Source organism: Labrus mixtus, chromosome 14, assembly GCF_963584025.1.
Source record: "Labrus mixtus chromosome 14, fLabMix1.1, whole genome shotgun sequence".
Classification (NCBI taxonomy): domain Eukaryota; kingdom Metazoa; phylum Chordata; class Actinopteri; order Labriformes; family Labridae; genus Labrus; species Labrus mixtus.
Window position 1 is genome coordinate 21,991,007 of NC_083625.1, and position 16,454 is coordinate 22,007,460.

The 16,454-nt window shown below is 41.9% G+C and overlaps 1 protein-coding gene and 1 long non-coding RNA gene across 5 annotated transcripts in view; one reads left to right on the forward strand and one right to left on the reverse strand.

Moving 5' to 3' along the window:
* The first annotated feature begins 8,348 nt into the window (after positions 1 to 8,348).
* LOC132988432 (uncharacterized) lies at positions 8,349 to 9,357 on the forward strand. Its single transcript, XR_009675810.1, has 3 exons — positions 8,349 to 8,470; positions 8,914 to 9,215; positions 9,248 to 9,357. It is a non-coding gene; the product is annotated as an uncharacterized LOC132988432 (long non-coding RNA).
* Positions 9,358 to 10,771: 1,414 nt separating this feature from the next.
* LOC132988431 (rap1 GTPase-activating protein 2-like) overlaps positions 10,772 to 16,454 on the reverse strand; it is a 33,598-nt gene continuing 27,915 nt past the window's right edge. For all 4 annotated transcript variants that reach the window (XM_061055832.1, XM_061055833.1, XM_061055831.1 and 1 more), the window contains 11 exons: positions 15,696 to 15,851; positions 14,803 to 14,874; positions 14,614 to 14,700; positions 14,119 to 14,265; positions 13,905 to 14,009; positions 12,722 to 12,813; positions 12,488 to 12,595; positions 12,162 to 12,249; positions 11,914 to 11,980; positions 11,731 to 11,801; positions 10,772 to 10,805 (listed from right to left, as the gene is read on the reverse strand). In XM_061055832.1, coding sequence (XP_060911815.1) covers positions 10,794 to 10,805; positions 11,731 to 11,801; positions 11,914 to 11,980; positions 12,162 to 12,249; positions 12,488 to 12,595; positions 12,722 to 12,813; positions 13,905 to 14,009; positions 14,119 to 14,265; positions 14,614 to 14,700; positions 14,803 to 14,874; positions 15,696 to 15,851 — 1,005 coding nt within the window. In that variant the 3' untranslated portion in view covers positions 10,772 to 10,793. The remainder of the gene's footprint in view (positions 10,806 to 11,730; positions 11,802 to 11,913; positions 11,981 to 12,161; positions 12,250 to 12,487; positions 12,596 to 12,721; positions 12,814 to 13,904; positions 14,010 to 14,118; positions 14,266 to 14,613; positions 14,701 to 14,802; positions 14,875 to 15,695; positions 15,852 to 16,454) is intronic.

Sequence of the window (16,454 nt, forward strand, 5' to 3'; positions counted from 1 at the left end):
CCATACCATAGACAGTAAACTCCTTTGGGGCGCTGGTGATTGTAAGAGTTGGGGACAAGGTCTTTGAAATGTGGCCTAGTGAAACATGACTAATGGCAGTGGGGTGGGACAGCGCGATCACTAGATGACCCTGCCCACCTTTGAACGACCAGCAGCTTCCTGGAACTAGTTCTGAGCGTCCCTTAATTACAGAGTTTGGATTTACAGAGCGTGCCCAAAGTGATATCCCAAAGAATGTTAGATAATTTTCAAAGTAGAAATATGTCTTAGACGTCAAGTGGTGTATGATACTGGCTCCTTGTGAATGCAGAGCGAAGTTCGGTAAAGTGTTCCCTATAGGACGCAGCGTGTTTATGTCTTTCCTTAGACTCTGCAGCTCATCTTGTAGACGTCCCAGATGCTCTGCCATGTCCTCATGTGCTGAATTCATGTCCTTATTATTCGGGGTTGATGAGACAGGTAACTGTGAGTGTTGTGACTCCTGAAGGTTGTCACTTGGAGTAGCAAAAAAGTAGTAAAAAGTAAGTCCACTACACAGACTCAGTACAAAGAAGAGAAAGCCAAGATTCCTTGAGTTGAACATGGTGCGGCTCTGGCTTTCTCTGTCCATGTTGGCTCTGTTTTTTTTTTTTAGTGTGTCCGTGTTGCTGTGTCTGTTGTTGTTTTTTAGTGTGTCCGTGTTGCTGTGTCTGTTGTTGTTTTTTAGTGTGTCTGTGTTGCTGTGTCTGTCGTTTTTGTCAAGTGTGTCCGTGTTGCTGTGTCTGTTGTTGTTTTTTAGTGTGTCTGTGTTGCTGTGTATGTCGTTTTTGTCAAGTGTGTCCGTGTTGCTGTGTCTGTAGCTGTACATGGTTGTGTTGCTGCTCAGGCTGCTGTCGCTGTTTAAGTTGTGGGGGCTTTGTCTTGCACTGTTTGTGCTGCTAAGATGGCCTTCGTCTGCTTTACCGCTAACGTATATGCTGTAGTTTATGCTAAGATCAAAGCTTTCGACACTGTGCGTATCACTATCGGAGGTTCTTCTCTCTTTACAGGGAGCTTTGTGTCTCCTGAAAATCCTGGCTAATTTCTCCTTGTAGGAAATCTGTGGTTCTCCTTCTGGGTCGTAGTATCCAGTAGATTTTAGCCTAGAGCTTCTTCGGGACATGTCTTAACCTGGTCCTAACTATTGACGGGGAAGTCTGTAGTCTTGTGTTTCCTGCTTTCTGTCAGTGCCTTTATACTGCTCTCATGGAACCTTTGGCTCACAGCCACTCTGCGAATTCCGAACTGTTACACATTCTGTTCACATCAAAGTCATTCTAGAATGTTCTCTTTCCTTTGATCAATCCGGAATGTTTACATTCAAAACACAACACTGACTGTTGTAGAGCGCCACAGGAATGAGTCCTAAAACTCCAACTTATCAGAAAAGCGCTGGGTGACGTCAAGCGCCTTTCTGACAGCTGACCAATCAGGACAAGTCGAGTGTTCCTTCCCTAGTAACCTACGTCCCTAGTTACCGGTGCCCAAGCAGACTCCAACCAAGATGGAGAACGGGAAAGTACCGGTCGAACAGCTTGTTATTGCAGTTTCACACTACACCGAGTTATATGACATGAGTCACAAGCGATACAGCAACATTCATATAAAGGAGTCCATCTGGGAACAGATCGGCAGATCTTTAGGTCTTTCTGATATGTAACGTACACGTCTAAAATTCATCCATAGGCTAAACGCTATAGATAAGTTAGCCACGAACGTTATAATAACAGCTGTAGTCTTACGGTCTTTTTTATCCTCATCATGCAGTAACAGCGTTACTGTAACACATGTAAATATCTGAGAGATAAATACAAGAAGGAGAAGAGAGAAGAGCAGGAGAAGGGTAGGAGTGGTGTGAAGAAGAGGACATCCTATCCTTCCTTGAACCTTATAATGGAGACCTCCTGTCACAGCTATTCTTAATACCATTTGTTCAGAGCAAAGAGAGGAAGGCCTGATTATGGGCTATTAGGAATGTGTCTGGCAGAAATCAGTGTGTATGTATGGACTAGGGTTTGAAATGTACTTTTAAAAATTGAAAGACCAGCCACTGACAGGTAAACGTTCAAATTCACCAGCCACTTAATAGCTCAATACTAAATGTTCTAATAAGTGCTGTGTTGGGTTTTATTTTCAATTTCATACAGGACCAAAGTGAGGACTCGATAGAGGAAAGCCTTGTATCCACACTCACCACCGATCACCCGCCTCCCTCACTGACATCTACACCAAGTCCTCCCCTGAGCCTTTCAACAACTACCACGTCCAGTGTCCTCTCCTCAAGAAACTCCAAGGGAAATGACCTCATATCAACTTCAAATTTTAAATAAATTAGACCAAGGATTGACAAAATATGCAGAAAATGAACACTACCTCCTCAGCTTGGCACCCACATTAGATCGTCTTGAACCCCGAAAGCAAGCTATGGTGAGGCTTCGCTTTCAACAAGCCTTATTTGATATAGAATTTGGAGAGTGAGTCCACCGATCTGTTCCCGAATGAACTGATTTGATCTTGTGACTCGTGTCAAATTACTGTGTGTAGTGTCAAATGGCAATGTATAAACTGTATGTATATAGAAAGGCACTTTATTTAATTTGTATTTGAAATGATTAATTCTATAGTCTTGTTATTATTTTTGATGAAATAAACCTACTGTATATTTACCATACTTGCAGTCATTAGTCACACTGTTTGACAGACTATAAACAATTGACATTTACTATATTTAGGCGTGTGATGACATACAATACAACATAAATGCTTGTGTGATATTAATTATCTTGGAATTTCAAAAAGGGGGAAACACAGATACAGTTTACTATTACCTGCAGTCATCACTGCAACTTACAATGTACCCACTCAATTTGTTCTTTAAATGATAACTCATCCTGCTGCATGCATGGTTGGAACACTTAATAGATTGTAAAATGATTGTGAGCAGCATGAAATCAAACATTTTTCAGAAAAGATCCCAAAACCTTGCTAAGTTATCATATAACATTTTAATAATAGACAATTCTTTACACAAATTAAACTTTCCACATGCTGTGATTACAGGTCTATTTACAGAGAAAAATCGAGAATTAAAAAAATTGCATAGGCTGTATAGAGAACGATTGAGATAACTGATTATAAACAAATATTCTATAGTAGAGAATGATTGAAAAATATATTTACAAAATTTGTTATGGGGAAAAAGCTAAAAAACAGACTAAAATGATTTCTGAAATGTAGATTAAAAACCCTATATCTAAAAAATCTCCAAGTGAACTGATTACGTTTCTCCTCTCCATCTATATACACAGTGACCCCCAAAGGTCACACGGGGCGCCAGATGACCATCACCTGTCAAAACAAAACAACACATTTTCACTTTCACTGATCTCTAGAGTTTTTAGTGTAAACACTCATTTCATGTATAGGCCTAGTAATTAGTTACTGCTGTTGTACTGTACTGTTAGGCAGCTAATGTCCCTCCATCGCTGTTCTTCCCGTATGCTCCAATGTCGACCACCCTGAACCGATACCGGGCAGCCACGACAGCCAGCAGCACAATTGAGAATGTCCCCTTGTAATTATAATAGAGGGAGCCGCTATGTGGAGGTGCCTCATTTACGACATGCTTCCCATCCATTACACCGACGCAATTAGGGAAGGCCCACGTGGTCTTGAAGTCCTGCTGCTATCTTCCTCCACTCTGCCTCAGAAGGAAAAGCCATGAACTCCTCCACCAGGCCATCCCAAATAGCCTCACACACACTCCTGTTAGCCACAGTGCTAACTCCCACCCTGAAATGGAAGGCAATCGACCGGTAGGAGTCCCCTGTTGCCAAATACCTAGAAATAAAGAAGATACTTCTGTGTTAATATGTGTAACAAAACATGATGCAATTTTCTTTAATGTGACACTTTTCCTAATCTTTTATGATAGGCCTATCTGCCTCTGAGCCTGTGCGTGTCCCCCCCCCCCCCCTCGCCCCTATTTGCTCGTAAAGTGTGTGTGTAAACACTTTGTTGCAATTTATTGAAACTTTGTTGCAGTGTAGTTTCAGTTTCGTTCAAGCGTGAGCGAGTATTTTGTTGTGTTGCGATCATTTATGCATGATTTAACGATTTAAGTGCGGCTCTTTAATGTGTGGGGGGTGGGGGTTGCATCAACCCGGTTGCGATGTCACATAGAAGGGGGTGAGTTGAGAACCGCTGTCTTAAGACTAATAACTGGTAAGGGTTGGTATCCAGCTTGCCAGGTGGCTAAAAACAAAGTAGATAACGTTACCTAGCGAGACAAAGTAAAGTTAGTTAACGTTAAGTTACCAACCTCAAACAAATGCAAAGACGTTCATCTGGGCTGATGGTCTTGGATGTCATGCACCCATAAACGGCGCATTTGTTGTTCAGGGGCATCCTCCTCCTCAAACGACACTAGTCTGTGATCTCCTGTAGGTTTAATCTTTGTGTTAAGGCAAATATTAGGTTAATAAACAATTTATTAAACTACGTGGATTAGTTTATTGGAGATCGTCTGAAGCATAACGAGAGTGACGTCAATACCATCCGACTGTGGTGTAGTTCACTATAACATAACGTTAGCTTTTTACTTCTGTCGGCCGGTATTTTGTAGTCTTCTGACTACTCAAAGCGTTTTAATGCTGCAGGTCACACCTACACATTTACACAAAGAGTCCATCAGTATTAACTCACCCATTCATACACATTCACACTCCACTGACGAAGCAGCAGGAGCAACTTGGGGTTAAGTGTTTTGCCCAAGTGTTTTGGACAAGTGGCTTCAGGAGCTGGGGATCACACCCAGACCTTCCGGTTGAGAGGTGATCCACTATATCGCTGAGCCATGTGAACAAATGTCAGATCTGCAGTATGCCAAAAATACCACAGTATTCTTCGAAACTACGAAAAAGTTTCCTTGCATTTTCAGTTTTTTTTACTTTAATGTAAAACAGAAACATAGAATATGGGATTAGCCTTGATGTGTGTATATAAACTTTTCCAAGGATGAAAACAAAGTTCATTAAAAATAAATCTCCTTATTGTTCATAATAATTCCGTAGGAGACGGAGGTCACGTGAGCTGGTGTGTTCCTCCGCTGGGCACAACAATCTTAATCAAATCTTTTAGTATGTGATGTGCCATTGTTTTCATATCTTGTTTGCATGCTTGAGATTATAGAGAAGATCTGTTTCTCCATAAGTGTGTAATGCTACACGATTTTAAAATGGGGTAGGATTTTAAAAGTCTCACTCTGTTGTCTGAGTCGGACTTAACCTGCTTATCCTACGAGACACAGCAGCAGAAACTCTCTACTACTCAAGCAATACTTTCTACTGATCGAAAGAAACTTTACACATGTACACACCTAAAACATAACTTTTTCTCCTGCCCATGTCCACTTCTTTGAGTGACATGTTTTTGTTTTGATGTAAATACACCAAAACAATATAGGCAAAGATGTATGCTCAGGGGATTTGTGTTGTGTCCCTTTAAGGAATATAAGTCCCCATACTGTGACTGATCAGATTTATGTCCCCGTAAAACATGTTCATACACACGTACACACAAACTGAGACAAAGGTTGAAGATCTGCAGAAACTTTATAACATCAGATTTACATATCAGAATCACGTAAATTAATTTTTTCCATTATGATGGAGAACATTAAATACAGACACAGCGACATCTTTGTAATTATGCTACATCCTCCCTCGCCCCCTTTCAAAATAAATTATTTACTCTTATATTGCAAAAATCTGAACAAACTGACAAAGAGATTTACACCTGAAATCAGAAGGAGACGAGGAGGAACAGATTTTTGTGCTTTCAGTGCAATCAAGACAATTAGAGTTAGTATTCAGACTGTACATATTTAACATCCACAGAGCTTTGTGTCATCTTAGTGCAAAATAAAAAACATCTGTTTCCTTTCTGTTTTTGCATCAAACGGCAGTGAAGCTTCTGGTTTTTGCAGGTTTACAGTCGGTCACTTTCAACACAGCACTGAGTCCAACCTGTTCAGAGAAATCTTACAGTGAATTGAATATTTTCTACAAACCTGCAGCAGGTTGACCCGACTGTGACAAAAGCGACAAACTGCTGATTGAACATCTGAGTCGATATATTGATTGTATTGTTGATTATTTAAACAGCTAACAGTGACTGATGTGTGTAAACGTTCAGACATCATTAAATACACAGGAATGACGTTATCGATATAGAGGCAAATTCTGTGTTTACAGGAGAAAACTTGGAAGAACTACAGGAAAGTGTTTGACGTTATTATCTCTCTCACAGTCCGAATAACTGTAAAACTTCAAATAAAAGCCCATCCCAATTTAAAGCCATATATTTCACCAGCCTGGTGTTGCTGCATGTTTTGACAAAGAAAGGCAGATCTCAGTAAGACGCCCCCTTTGCATTTAGTGTTGATCACTTAGAGGATTAAATATATGGAGAAAAAGACACAAAAATACCTCATCTGTCCAAGAAAGACCGAATAATGCTGATATGCGAACCGGGTGTGCAGCAGGTTGGCATACTGTCTCAGGGCGCACTCACACTAGGTCCCGTTGTCCCGTATTGTGCTGAAGCACAGGGGGATGGGGAGGGGGCTGGCCTGCACTCACACTTCTACAGGACTAAACGGGCCTGAGCACGGTTACCTCTTGTACATAACGACTTAATACAACACATGCATGGCTTTATGTGATCATGAAGCGTTATTATGAAGAGTGCTCAATTTACAAGACAGGTGGACTATTGAGAAAAAGTAGAAGGTACACACGGTCAAGTCACACCGATGATGTGATTTCTCCGTAATGAAGGCTGTCCACGTTGTGTACCTGTGTGCTTGTGCTCGTGCATGAACTGTACCATGCCACATGATCACACCTCTTCCAAGTGTGCCAGGGCCGAGGAAGTGTATCAAGCTTGATCACGGAGCGCTCACACTAGTCTAGCAAACTGGACTTAAGGTGTAAAGCGTGCTTGGGCACGGTACGGATTGCAGAGTGTGAGTGCGCCCTTACTAAGCAAGATCAAGTTAGTGATTTTTTAACTCAATTTGAGAAAATTTAAAGGTCTGTGTCAAATAAAAGCAGGACCGTTTCATAGACTGAAGGAAATAAAAGCTTGGGCTATTAATAGAAGTTTTACGGTAATCATAATTGCATATTTTCGCTTAAATTTTTCTGGGTTCAAATTAAAATGTTTAAAAACCTTTAAATCCCCAAAGAATGAAAGTAAAATGGAGAAACAGTCAGGAAGAAGAGACTTAAAGGTGTTTAACATCGTCCCTTACAGTGGTGGATTAAAATTGTTCCTAATTTTATTATTTAAATAACTCGCAGTGGTCCAGTTCAGAAGCATGTAGTGGATGAAGAGATCAACAAATTTGGTTGGATTTAAATTGATTTAAATTTTTATAAAAATCTCAAAACTCAAGGAAAACCTTTTTCCACTTTATCCTGTGAATGACCATTTCCATTTCTGTTTCACGGTACCCTCCACCAATCATGTTCTGGAGCTTTCTAATGTCTAAGATATGGTCAGTCTATATTAAGGTACCTGTTCGTTAGCGTCTGTTTAAGGTGCCTTAGCGTTGTGTTCAGGATACCCATAGGCTGTTTTAGGTACCCGTTAGTATCTGCTCTCTTAACTTGTGTACATTTCTGTGTCAAGGTTCACTTAAGAAGCCTGTTTCCTTTTACAAGACCTGTTGAAGTCTTTTTTCAAGTATATTTAATTACCTGTTAAGTTATCTTTTAAGGTACCCTTCGGTGCTTGTATTTCTTTTGGTCACCTATCTAATTCATAGTTAAAGACAGCGTTGGTGATTTCCTCCAGATACACTTTTTAAGATTTTGGTTGATTTCAATCTTGCACTTATGTCTGTGTTAAGGTACCCTTTAGCATCTGCCTTTTGAAATGAATGCCTGATTAAGTATTTTACTGTCTGTTAACTTGCCTTTTCACTCTTGGTAAGATCTGTTCTTATTAACCCTTCAGTGCTCATATTTAGTTTGGTCTCCTATCCAAGGCACAGTTAACTCGGTTTTTAGAAACCCTTGAGCATCTGTCTTAGGGTATCCTTTAGCTACTTTTTATTTTACCCTCAAGTATCCCCTTTACTTCAAACACATGGATAGTTCTGGGTCAAGGTACCCAGCGCATCTCTCTAAGGGAAGTAACACCTGTTTTCTTTGTGGTCAGGTCTGTATTTAAGGATACTCTCTTCAGCTGGTAAGATCTGTTATAAGGGACCCTTCAGTGCTCATTTAAAGAATCGTCTCCTATCTAACACATTGAGGTACCCTGTACTCTTAAGTCTCGTTTCCACCAAGCAGTCTGGTTCATTTCGGTTTGGTACGGTACACATTTATTGGCGTTTCCACCATGTCAGAAGTTGGGAATGGTACCAAAACAAGGGATCCGTACCGTCCTACTTTTTTGGTACCCTCCTGTTGGGGTGCCAGAGGTACCGATCCAACCTGAAAGGGTCCCTTTTGTTCACGGTGTCCTGCTCCTCTTCTTCGTTGAACTTAATTAATAGTGGGCTAAACTGTGTTGGGCTGCTATGATGTCACACTATTTCATAGCTGACACGGCTATCTCCACCTGGCTTACACTCCTCTGACCAAATAAGGACACGGTTGGCTGTGGAAACACAAGTAAGACCAGGGTTTACCATACCGAACTGAACCAAACCGGACCACTTGGAGGAAACGGGACTTTAAGCTCCTTCATAACCTTCTCAGGTCCTTTTGGAGGTAATCTTTATTGTGTGTTTTAAGGTACCTGTTAGGTTCTGTTTTTGGGTCTAAGAGGCATCTTTTAGTATCTCTTGATCTTCTTGTGGCATCAGGTTTTGGTCTGTTTAAGGATCCTTAAATAACATCTTATCAGATAATTTTCTTACACACGGTCAGGTCTGTTTTTAGGAACCTTTATAGTCTAATTTTAAGGTATCCTTGTGTTTTTTTTCCATGGACAAATGTTTAGGTTTGTCTTTAGATCCCCTAAACCAGCTGCTTTAAGTTTCCCTTTGGCCATTCTTTGAAAGAACAAGGTATACTTGAGCTTCAGTTTGAAGATACTTATGCCTGTTTTATTTTTATGAATCGAGTCTGTTTTAAAGAAAACTTTATTGTTCGTTACTTGCCTTCTTTCTCTTGGTACAATCTGTTTGAAGCTTCCCTTTAGCGTCTGTATTAAGGTCCAAATGTCCTTGTTTTAAACTTTCAGAGGTTCAGAATGAATGTTTCCAATTGCTGATCTGCTTGAGTCCTGCTACCTGCTGGCTGGATGTGAATGAATTAAATTACCGTAGGTATTTAGTTCACCTAGGGGAAGGGGGCAGATGCCGGTTGGCTGCCGACTGCATATGATTTGCTCAGGTGTTTTAACTGACAGCTGCTTTTGCCCAACGTAAGGAGATTATTTCATCAGTGTTACATACTCATTATTCAATTCCCCTGTTTCCTATCAGAAACACGTAGCATCTGTCGACCAGGCAAAACAAGGACGAGTGAAAATATCAGCCATGTCTTATTTTAGGACGTCCATCCAGCCGTCAGCTTCAGCTCGCTCGGAGTCCCTGATTAATAAAAGTCAAAGATTATTATTGAAGCGCACAGATGTACAGACGTTACATCTCTGCAGCGTGTGGACACATGAACAGAACACAGTGTGACCCTCTCTCTGCTGCACAGGTAAATACCACTTCACCTGTACCACTCTTTGCCCTTTGTAGTCTGAGATTACCCTGATGACATCATGGCGACATCATCGTGACATCATGAGAAATATATTCTGTTAGTTTAACAGGCGGAGCATGTAAAGACGATGGAGTTACGCGTGATGTTTGTCTGAACCTCCTCTCTTTGTTTCTGGAAAATGAAAAAGTGACAGAAGAAAGAAAAACAGATTTTAAAACTGTTGAACAAACACATCAGCATTCAGTCACAGAGTTTTTATTTATAATTTAATTATTTAATTTGTTACCACATATGCTCTGGGCTTCGCTCTTATTCAGGAGGACATTCAGGATCACCCTGATCCAGGTGCAAACCTTCAATGATCTGGTTTACTTCACACTACATTATTTTGTCTACAGGGGGGCGCCAAAGTCCACACAAACTGAAGATCCTCATCCTCATTGGTACCTCATCTACTTTGTCAGTGAATCAAAACATCCCTCTAGTGCTAAATATCATTACAATATAATATATAATGTAATATCAAATATCAACTGGCTTGTAGAAATGTTGTTTGTTTCAGCAGTTTGAGTTCTCATGCAGGTTTTCCTGTAATCCAGCAGGAATCAGTCCTCTGCTGGGATCAGGGTGATCCAGATCCTACTTGAAAGGTTTGGATGTGTGATCCTGGTTTCAATCCGGATTAAACCTCTCCTGCAGTTCTAAACCTTCGAGTGGACAACGGAGCCCTGAGGTGCTATGACAACGAACACTGCACTGAACGCACTCCATTTATATAAACACCTCTTTATTACACCTTTCTACTGCTAGTACAGGTGTGTGTGTGTGTGTGTGTGTGTGTGTGTGTGTGTGTGTGTGTGTGTGTGTGTGATTGTGTTAATGTTTCTTGTTGCAGACAGTTTGTTAAATGCGCAGTGATAAAAAGGCTCTCTAATCACGACATTAAACTGCAGCTCCGTGTTTCTCACACCTCTCCAACAGATTCTCTTTAACATCACAACAAACACACACACGATCCTCACCTCCCATCGCCGTCCTCACAGTTTACTGTCCGGGCTGCAGACGGAGAGAGGACGACAAACAGGAGAAAAGACGGAAATATTTCAGCTCAGAGATTCAATACTCGTCATTCTGTTTCCATCGTCAGACCGAGCAGAGAGACGTGCTTCACTGACTCACACAACACCTTTACCTGCCTGAACAACACCGACCTGTTAAACATTTAAAGGTGAATAAATTATCTTAGGATGGTTTCACATTAGGAACCCGGTCCCGAGTCCGGTTCATTTGATCAGTGTGAACACAAAAGTACCGTGCCCGAGTCCGCTTGAAGAGGTGATCTCGGGCAAGATTCATGTCTACTCGAGTACAGTCTGCATGAGATGTGAATGCAACCGTGCTCAAACAAGGAAGTGGACAACTATATGACGTCATTCTAAACGTCTTCTGTCATTTCAAAAACCGTTGTATCCGCACAGCACGGCCCGTTTCATCCTCTGAGCTGCACGGTAGATGTGGACGCAGGAAGAGGGTCGGGGTTGGCGTCTCAGAATTAACAAAAAAATCCACAGTTAGCAGGACGGACTCAGCCCGCGAGTGGTTGCCATGCTAACTACTTCTTCTTCCTGCTTTTTGGCAGATTTGAAAACAACTATGTGCATACTGCCACCTGCTGTATCGGACTGTGTACATACGTAAGTGTACTCGGGTACAGAACGATGAGCAGCGGGTGAGGGGGGAGGAACAATCGTGTTCGGGCACGGTATGAAACAAACGTGCCTAATGTGAAATCGCCCTCTCTGTCTGCTAAACATGCAATTAATCGTGATTAAAACATTTGAATGGTTTGAATTTTACCTAAAAGTGTTGATAAGAATGGTGAGGTACATATTTGTATTTTAAGAACTTTTTTTAGTGTAAAAACTTGAAACACAATCAGACTCTCATTAATGTCAATAACGAGACGTCATGAAGGACTTACTGCTGCTGAGTGACTCAACTTGTCAAAGCGAAACTTAAGGTTGGACCTGGGAGAGTTTTTATTCTTCAGCTCTGAAAACAAACAAACAAACAAAGTAATGAGTGGATCCTCACTGATGTGTGTGTGTGTGTGTGTGTGTGTGTGTGTGTGTGTGTGTGTGTGTGTGTGTGTGCGTTTCTGAACCTGTGGGGCTGCGACAGACCAGGAGCGGACTTGAATTCTGACCTTCTACGGTTACAGCCTGGGCGAGCTGCAGCAAAGAGAGAGAGAGCAGGTTACCGTAAAATCCAGAATTTACGTCTCTACAGGAAACAGCGGTTTAGATAATGGACGGATGGAATTAAAAGTGCATCTTATAGCCTGACTACGACATTACTATAAAAACGATTGACTTAAAAATCTGATGATAATATGGAGTAGTAGTTTCTCACCAGGTGTGTTTCATCTGCAGGTAAGCTGAAGCTGCAGCTGCTGGACGTCGACCTGGAGATCTTACTGCTCTCCTTCTTCACGTGGACTCTGCAGGTCGCAAACAAACGCGGCCAGGATGTTTCACTCCACAAACTTTAAATTTTATCTTGAATTTAGTTGTTTTTTGATGGATACAGGTGTTTATAAATGTAGTTTTAATACTATTTTAAACCCACCACCTGCTGTTTCTGCAGGTCAGTGGATTAAAGTGAAACTAAAAAAGGTCACTTTTATGAAATATTTTAAAGGCAAAACGATGAAGGGAACAAGAGTCACAAACACTCACCTGTCCCGTTGTCCAGCCTCTGGAGAGCTGGGATTGGACGGCAGCTCCGACCTCACCTCCAGGGTGGCGTGGCAGCCGCAGTCGAAGCTCCTCTGCTCGCTAAGGAGACTGAAAGTGAATCACATGTGGTGAAAACTAGCTTAGCATGAAGACCGGAAGCAGAGGGAAACTGTTAGCCTAGCTTCCTGAAAAGAGACGCAGAGAAACAAAAAGGGACGTCGGTTTAAAACGTACCTTCTCAGGTTGTGTTTCTCAGTCTGACTGTCGACGCTCAGCAGACGCGGGAAAAGTCCTGAACGTCTCTTCACGGGAGACTTCACGTTATACTGAGAACAGACACAACATGCACCAGCTGTGAGAGTCTTTTATTACATGTTTCTTTGAGTCACCACTTTAACACGCCAGTCCACAGATGTTTATTTTCTCACCTCCTTCAGTTTATTCTCATGTCTTGTTTGATCTAAAACAGCAGAATGGCAAAAATAACGAGCGCTAACGTGCTGATCGAAGCTGCAGCAGAGAAACAACATCCAGTGCACTGCCACTTTAAATCTCTGTTTTAACGAATGTAGTCGTTCAAGATCAACTCGTCTACTTCAGACAGTCCAAAATGTTCCTACCAATTATTCAGACCCGAAATATGTAAAGAACAAAAACATTAAACCCTGATCTTACTTTAGTTTCCACAGCCGACCGAACCCGTACTCTATAGGAGTGTAAGCTTAATGGCGTTAGCTGCATCTGCTACGTAATAGCGTGACATCATAGCAGCATGACACAGAGTAACCCTGCCGATAAGTTAAAAAGAAGAACACAACGCAGTAAACAAAGGGTAAGAATGAAGGACGTCCAGTAGAGGTCAGCACCTCTGAGGTCATCCATGGGGCAGAGCTACGTGCTGAAATTAGTCGCAAAATAACAAAAATAGCCTTGAAATGACTCTTGAAATCCACAGGATATTGTTATTAGTGGTGTCAAACAGGAAGTGACAATTCTTTCGACCAATCAACAGACTGCAGTGTGTCTAGCTCCACCCTTAAGGGTCAGATTGGTACACTTAGCATCCTGACCGGAGGGTAACAAAAATGTGACAGGGTACAGATTGGATATTTTGGTACCATCCCAATTTGTGATGATGGAAACACCAATATATACTAATCCGAACTGAGCCATTTCTTAAGAGTACAATAAATTTCTCCGTCATTGGAGAGTCTGAAGATTTGTAAAACATCGTGTGGCAGTCGAGGATGATGACAGACCTCCGGTTTCACACTTAAAAATGATCCGGTCTGGAATATATTTGAGGATTTCTCACTTACACAAGAATGCATTCGATGAATTTAGATTCAGCACTCATTGTGACGTCGTACTTAATATGAATATAGAAGGACATGGTTTCTGAGTCTTTCTTTGTCACCTCAGCACTGAAGTGTGCGAGACCCCCCCCACTCAGGCTGGTGGGAAGACCTGCCCCGCCTCTTGACATTGTCTCCATGGAGACGCTCCGCCCTCTCATCGCCCTCTGATGTAGAAAGACGAAGACAGAGAGGACGACATACATTTTTATCATGAGGGCAAAAGAAGTTAACGTCTTTGTTAACAAAGTAACATCAACACAATCAAACACAGACCTTGAGGGACTCGAGCAGACCTCCGTGGGCGTGTCCATTCTCAGCTCGCCCTTCCTCCTCCAGACCTGATGTCAATCCCAGCATGCTTTGGGAGCGTCTCTGCAGCTCATCGTGGAGGCTGTCCAGTAGAGCGGCCCTGGTACGCTCCTACAAACACGTACAATGAATGTAAATACCAGGGGACCAAACAATGAGCCCTGTGGAACACCACAGAACTGATTCAAAGATTCCAGGAATACAAAAGTTTGTATATTTGTAACTTTGGTGTTTTTAATGGCTGGTTTGGATCACTTAGAATAACAAGCCGAGCCTGTCAGGGACAAAAGCAACAACGCTAAGTGGTCTTTTCTCACTAGCTTGTGATCGCCCTAATGCTTCTATTTTCGCCAGATGCCGTAGCACGGCGAATCAATTTGCCACAGATTATTATCTCACTCTGAGGGAACCGATCATTTGATTAATCTAGGACATCTTGGTGTTTCCTGACGGTTTTACCTCCAGTCTGGCGAAGCGGTCGCTCTTATAGCAGGCAATTTCTGCGTTGATGAGTTTGGTGAGAAGAAACTCTCTGAACTCTGGACCCTGAACACACACACAGAAAAAATACAGTTTACATGTATACTATGAATATGCACAAGTCATTCATGATAGAAAAGTTTTTTACTCCCCACGTCCTTCTCTCACCTTCTTAAAAAACGCTGGGTTTGGGAGCGGTGGGCCAAACGGAGGCACATCTTCTCGTGCTGTGACGGACACCTGTCAATCAAAACAGGATGTACAGTCACCTGCAGTAAAGATCGATCTCAGCAGAGAAAAACAAACTGAACTAACGGAATCTTAAAAGTCTGTGTAAACAAAAAAAAAGCTTCATTCCGGGTCAGTTTGAATCTGACGGCTGAGCGGGGACAAAGTTTTATATTTACAGTCTTTGAAAGTTTGCTTTTATTTATTTTGGGAAGGAAAAAAGGCAAAAGACAAAAGAAAAATATTCTTATCACAGGCTTACTATGGGACACTAAGAGCAAAACAAGTGCTCCTTTCAGACACCTCCTTCATCCCTCAGCTCTCCCTTCCCCCGTCCCTCCCTTACTGTTTCATCAGCTAGTGTCTGTGAGATGGCGAGTGGCAGACAAGAGCTGATAAACATCGGAAAACTAGATTCTGTGATCTATTATGACAGTATGTATCTCAGCACTGATTTGGTTTCTTTTAGGACAGAAATCTTTTCTTCCGTTTGTTGGTTCTCCTTAAGTTCAATCTTGTGACGACACTCCGTTATAAAGCCTCAAGACACTTTTAGCCTCTGATTGAAACTTGTGTTGCCTTTAAGTGCTCCTCGAAGTCATCGTACTTCCCAGTTGTGGAGCCATAATGACGACATACATGCATTCAGGAGTTTTGGTTGGAGAAAAGCAACAAACACAGACAGCGAGAGTCAGGTTGCTTTTTTTTGTGCAGTAGGGACGGACTGAAAACACATCTGGTGGAATTTAGGGGTCAAACGTGCTGACCTGCTGAAAGTTAGAGAACCTTTAAATCAACACGTTCTGATCAAACTGGATTATTTTTCGACGTACCTTGTAGGAGGTGCAGTCAGAGCAAGGCTCCTCCACCTGCACTAGGATGAAGGCATGCAGGAAGTTGGATGCGATCATATCCGGGACAAAGGGCGTGGCCTCTTCCTGGAACACCACCGCCACGATGTCGTTTCCTATGTGACGCTTCCTCTGGAGCTGCAGGAGGAAACAGTTTTTTATTATTTCCTTCAAAACACGAAACAAGGAGACAGATGTCTTCCATTATTAATTCAAGTTTAGCACTTTTATTATGCAACTACATTTTACTCTGAGGCCCCGTGTCCACCCAGCGTTTACTTTTCAGGCAGAAATGCATGGCTGTGTTCTCTGGACTGTTTGCATGGAGCGTTTGTGCGCTGAGAATTAAAGCGCTACAAGTCGGTCCAGTCTCCATGACAACAGTCTGTTGACATATCTGCTGTTGACCGACACTGCTCCGTTACTTTTTACTGCATGTTTTATATTTGACATGGTTTATTTCCCGATCAGACACGGAGCGAGGAGGATGTGGGTACAAGACACGATCTGTAGGAGACAAAAATATGGGGTGCCAGTGACCTCGACAGCACCTTTCTGAAAAGTTGTAAGATTTTAAACTCGAAGTGGTCGCAGAAAAAAGGCGAAGCGCTGCTGCAAACACAGTAGACACTGGCGCTCAGAAAAAAAAAGGTGGACACGGGGCCTCAATCATCATGTTTTTATTGTGTTCTTTATTTTTCATATATTAATTTAAATTGCTTTGTGCTTCACGGTGGGCAG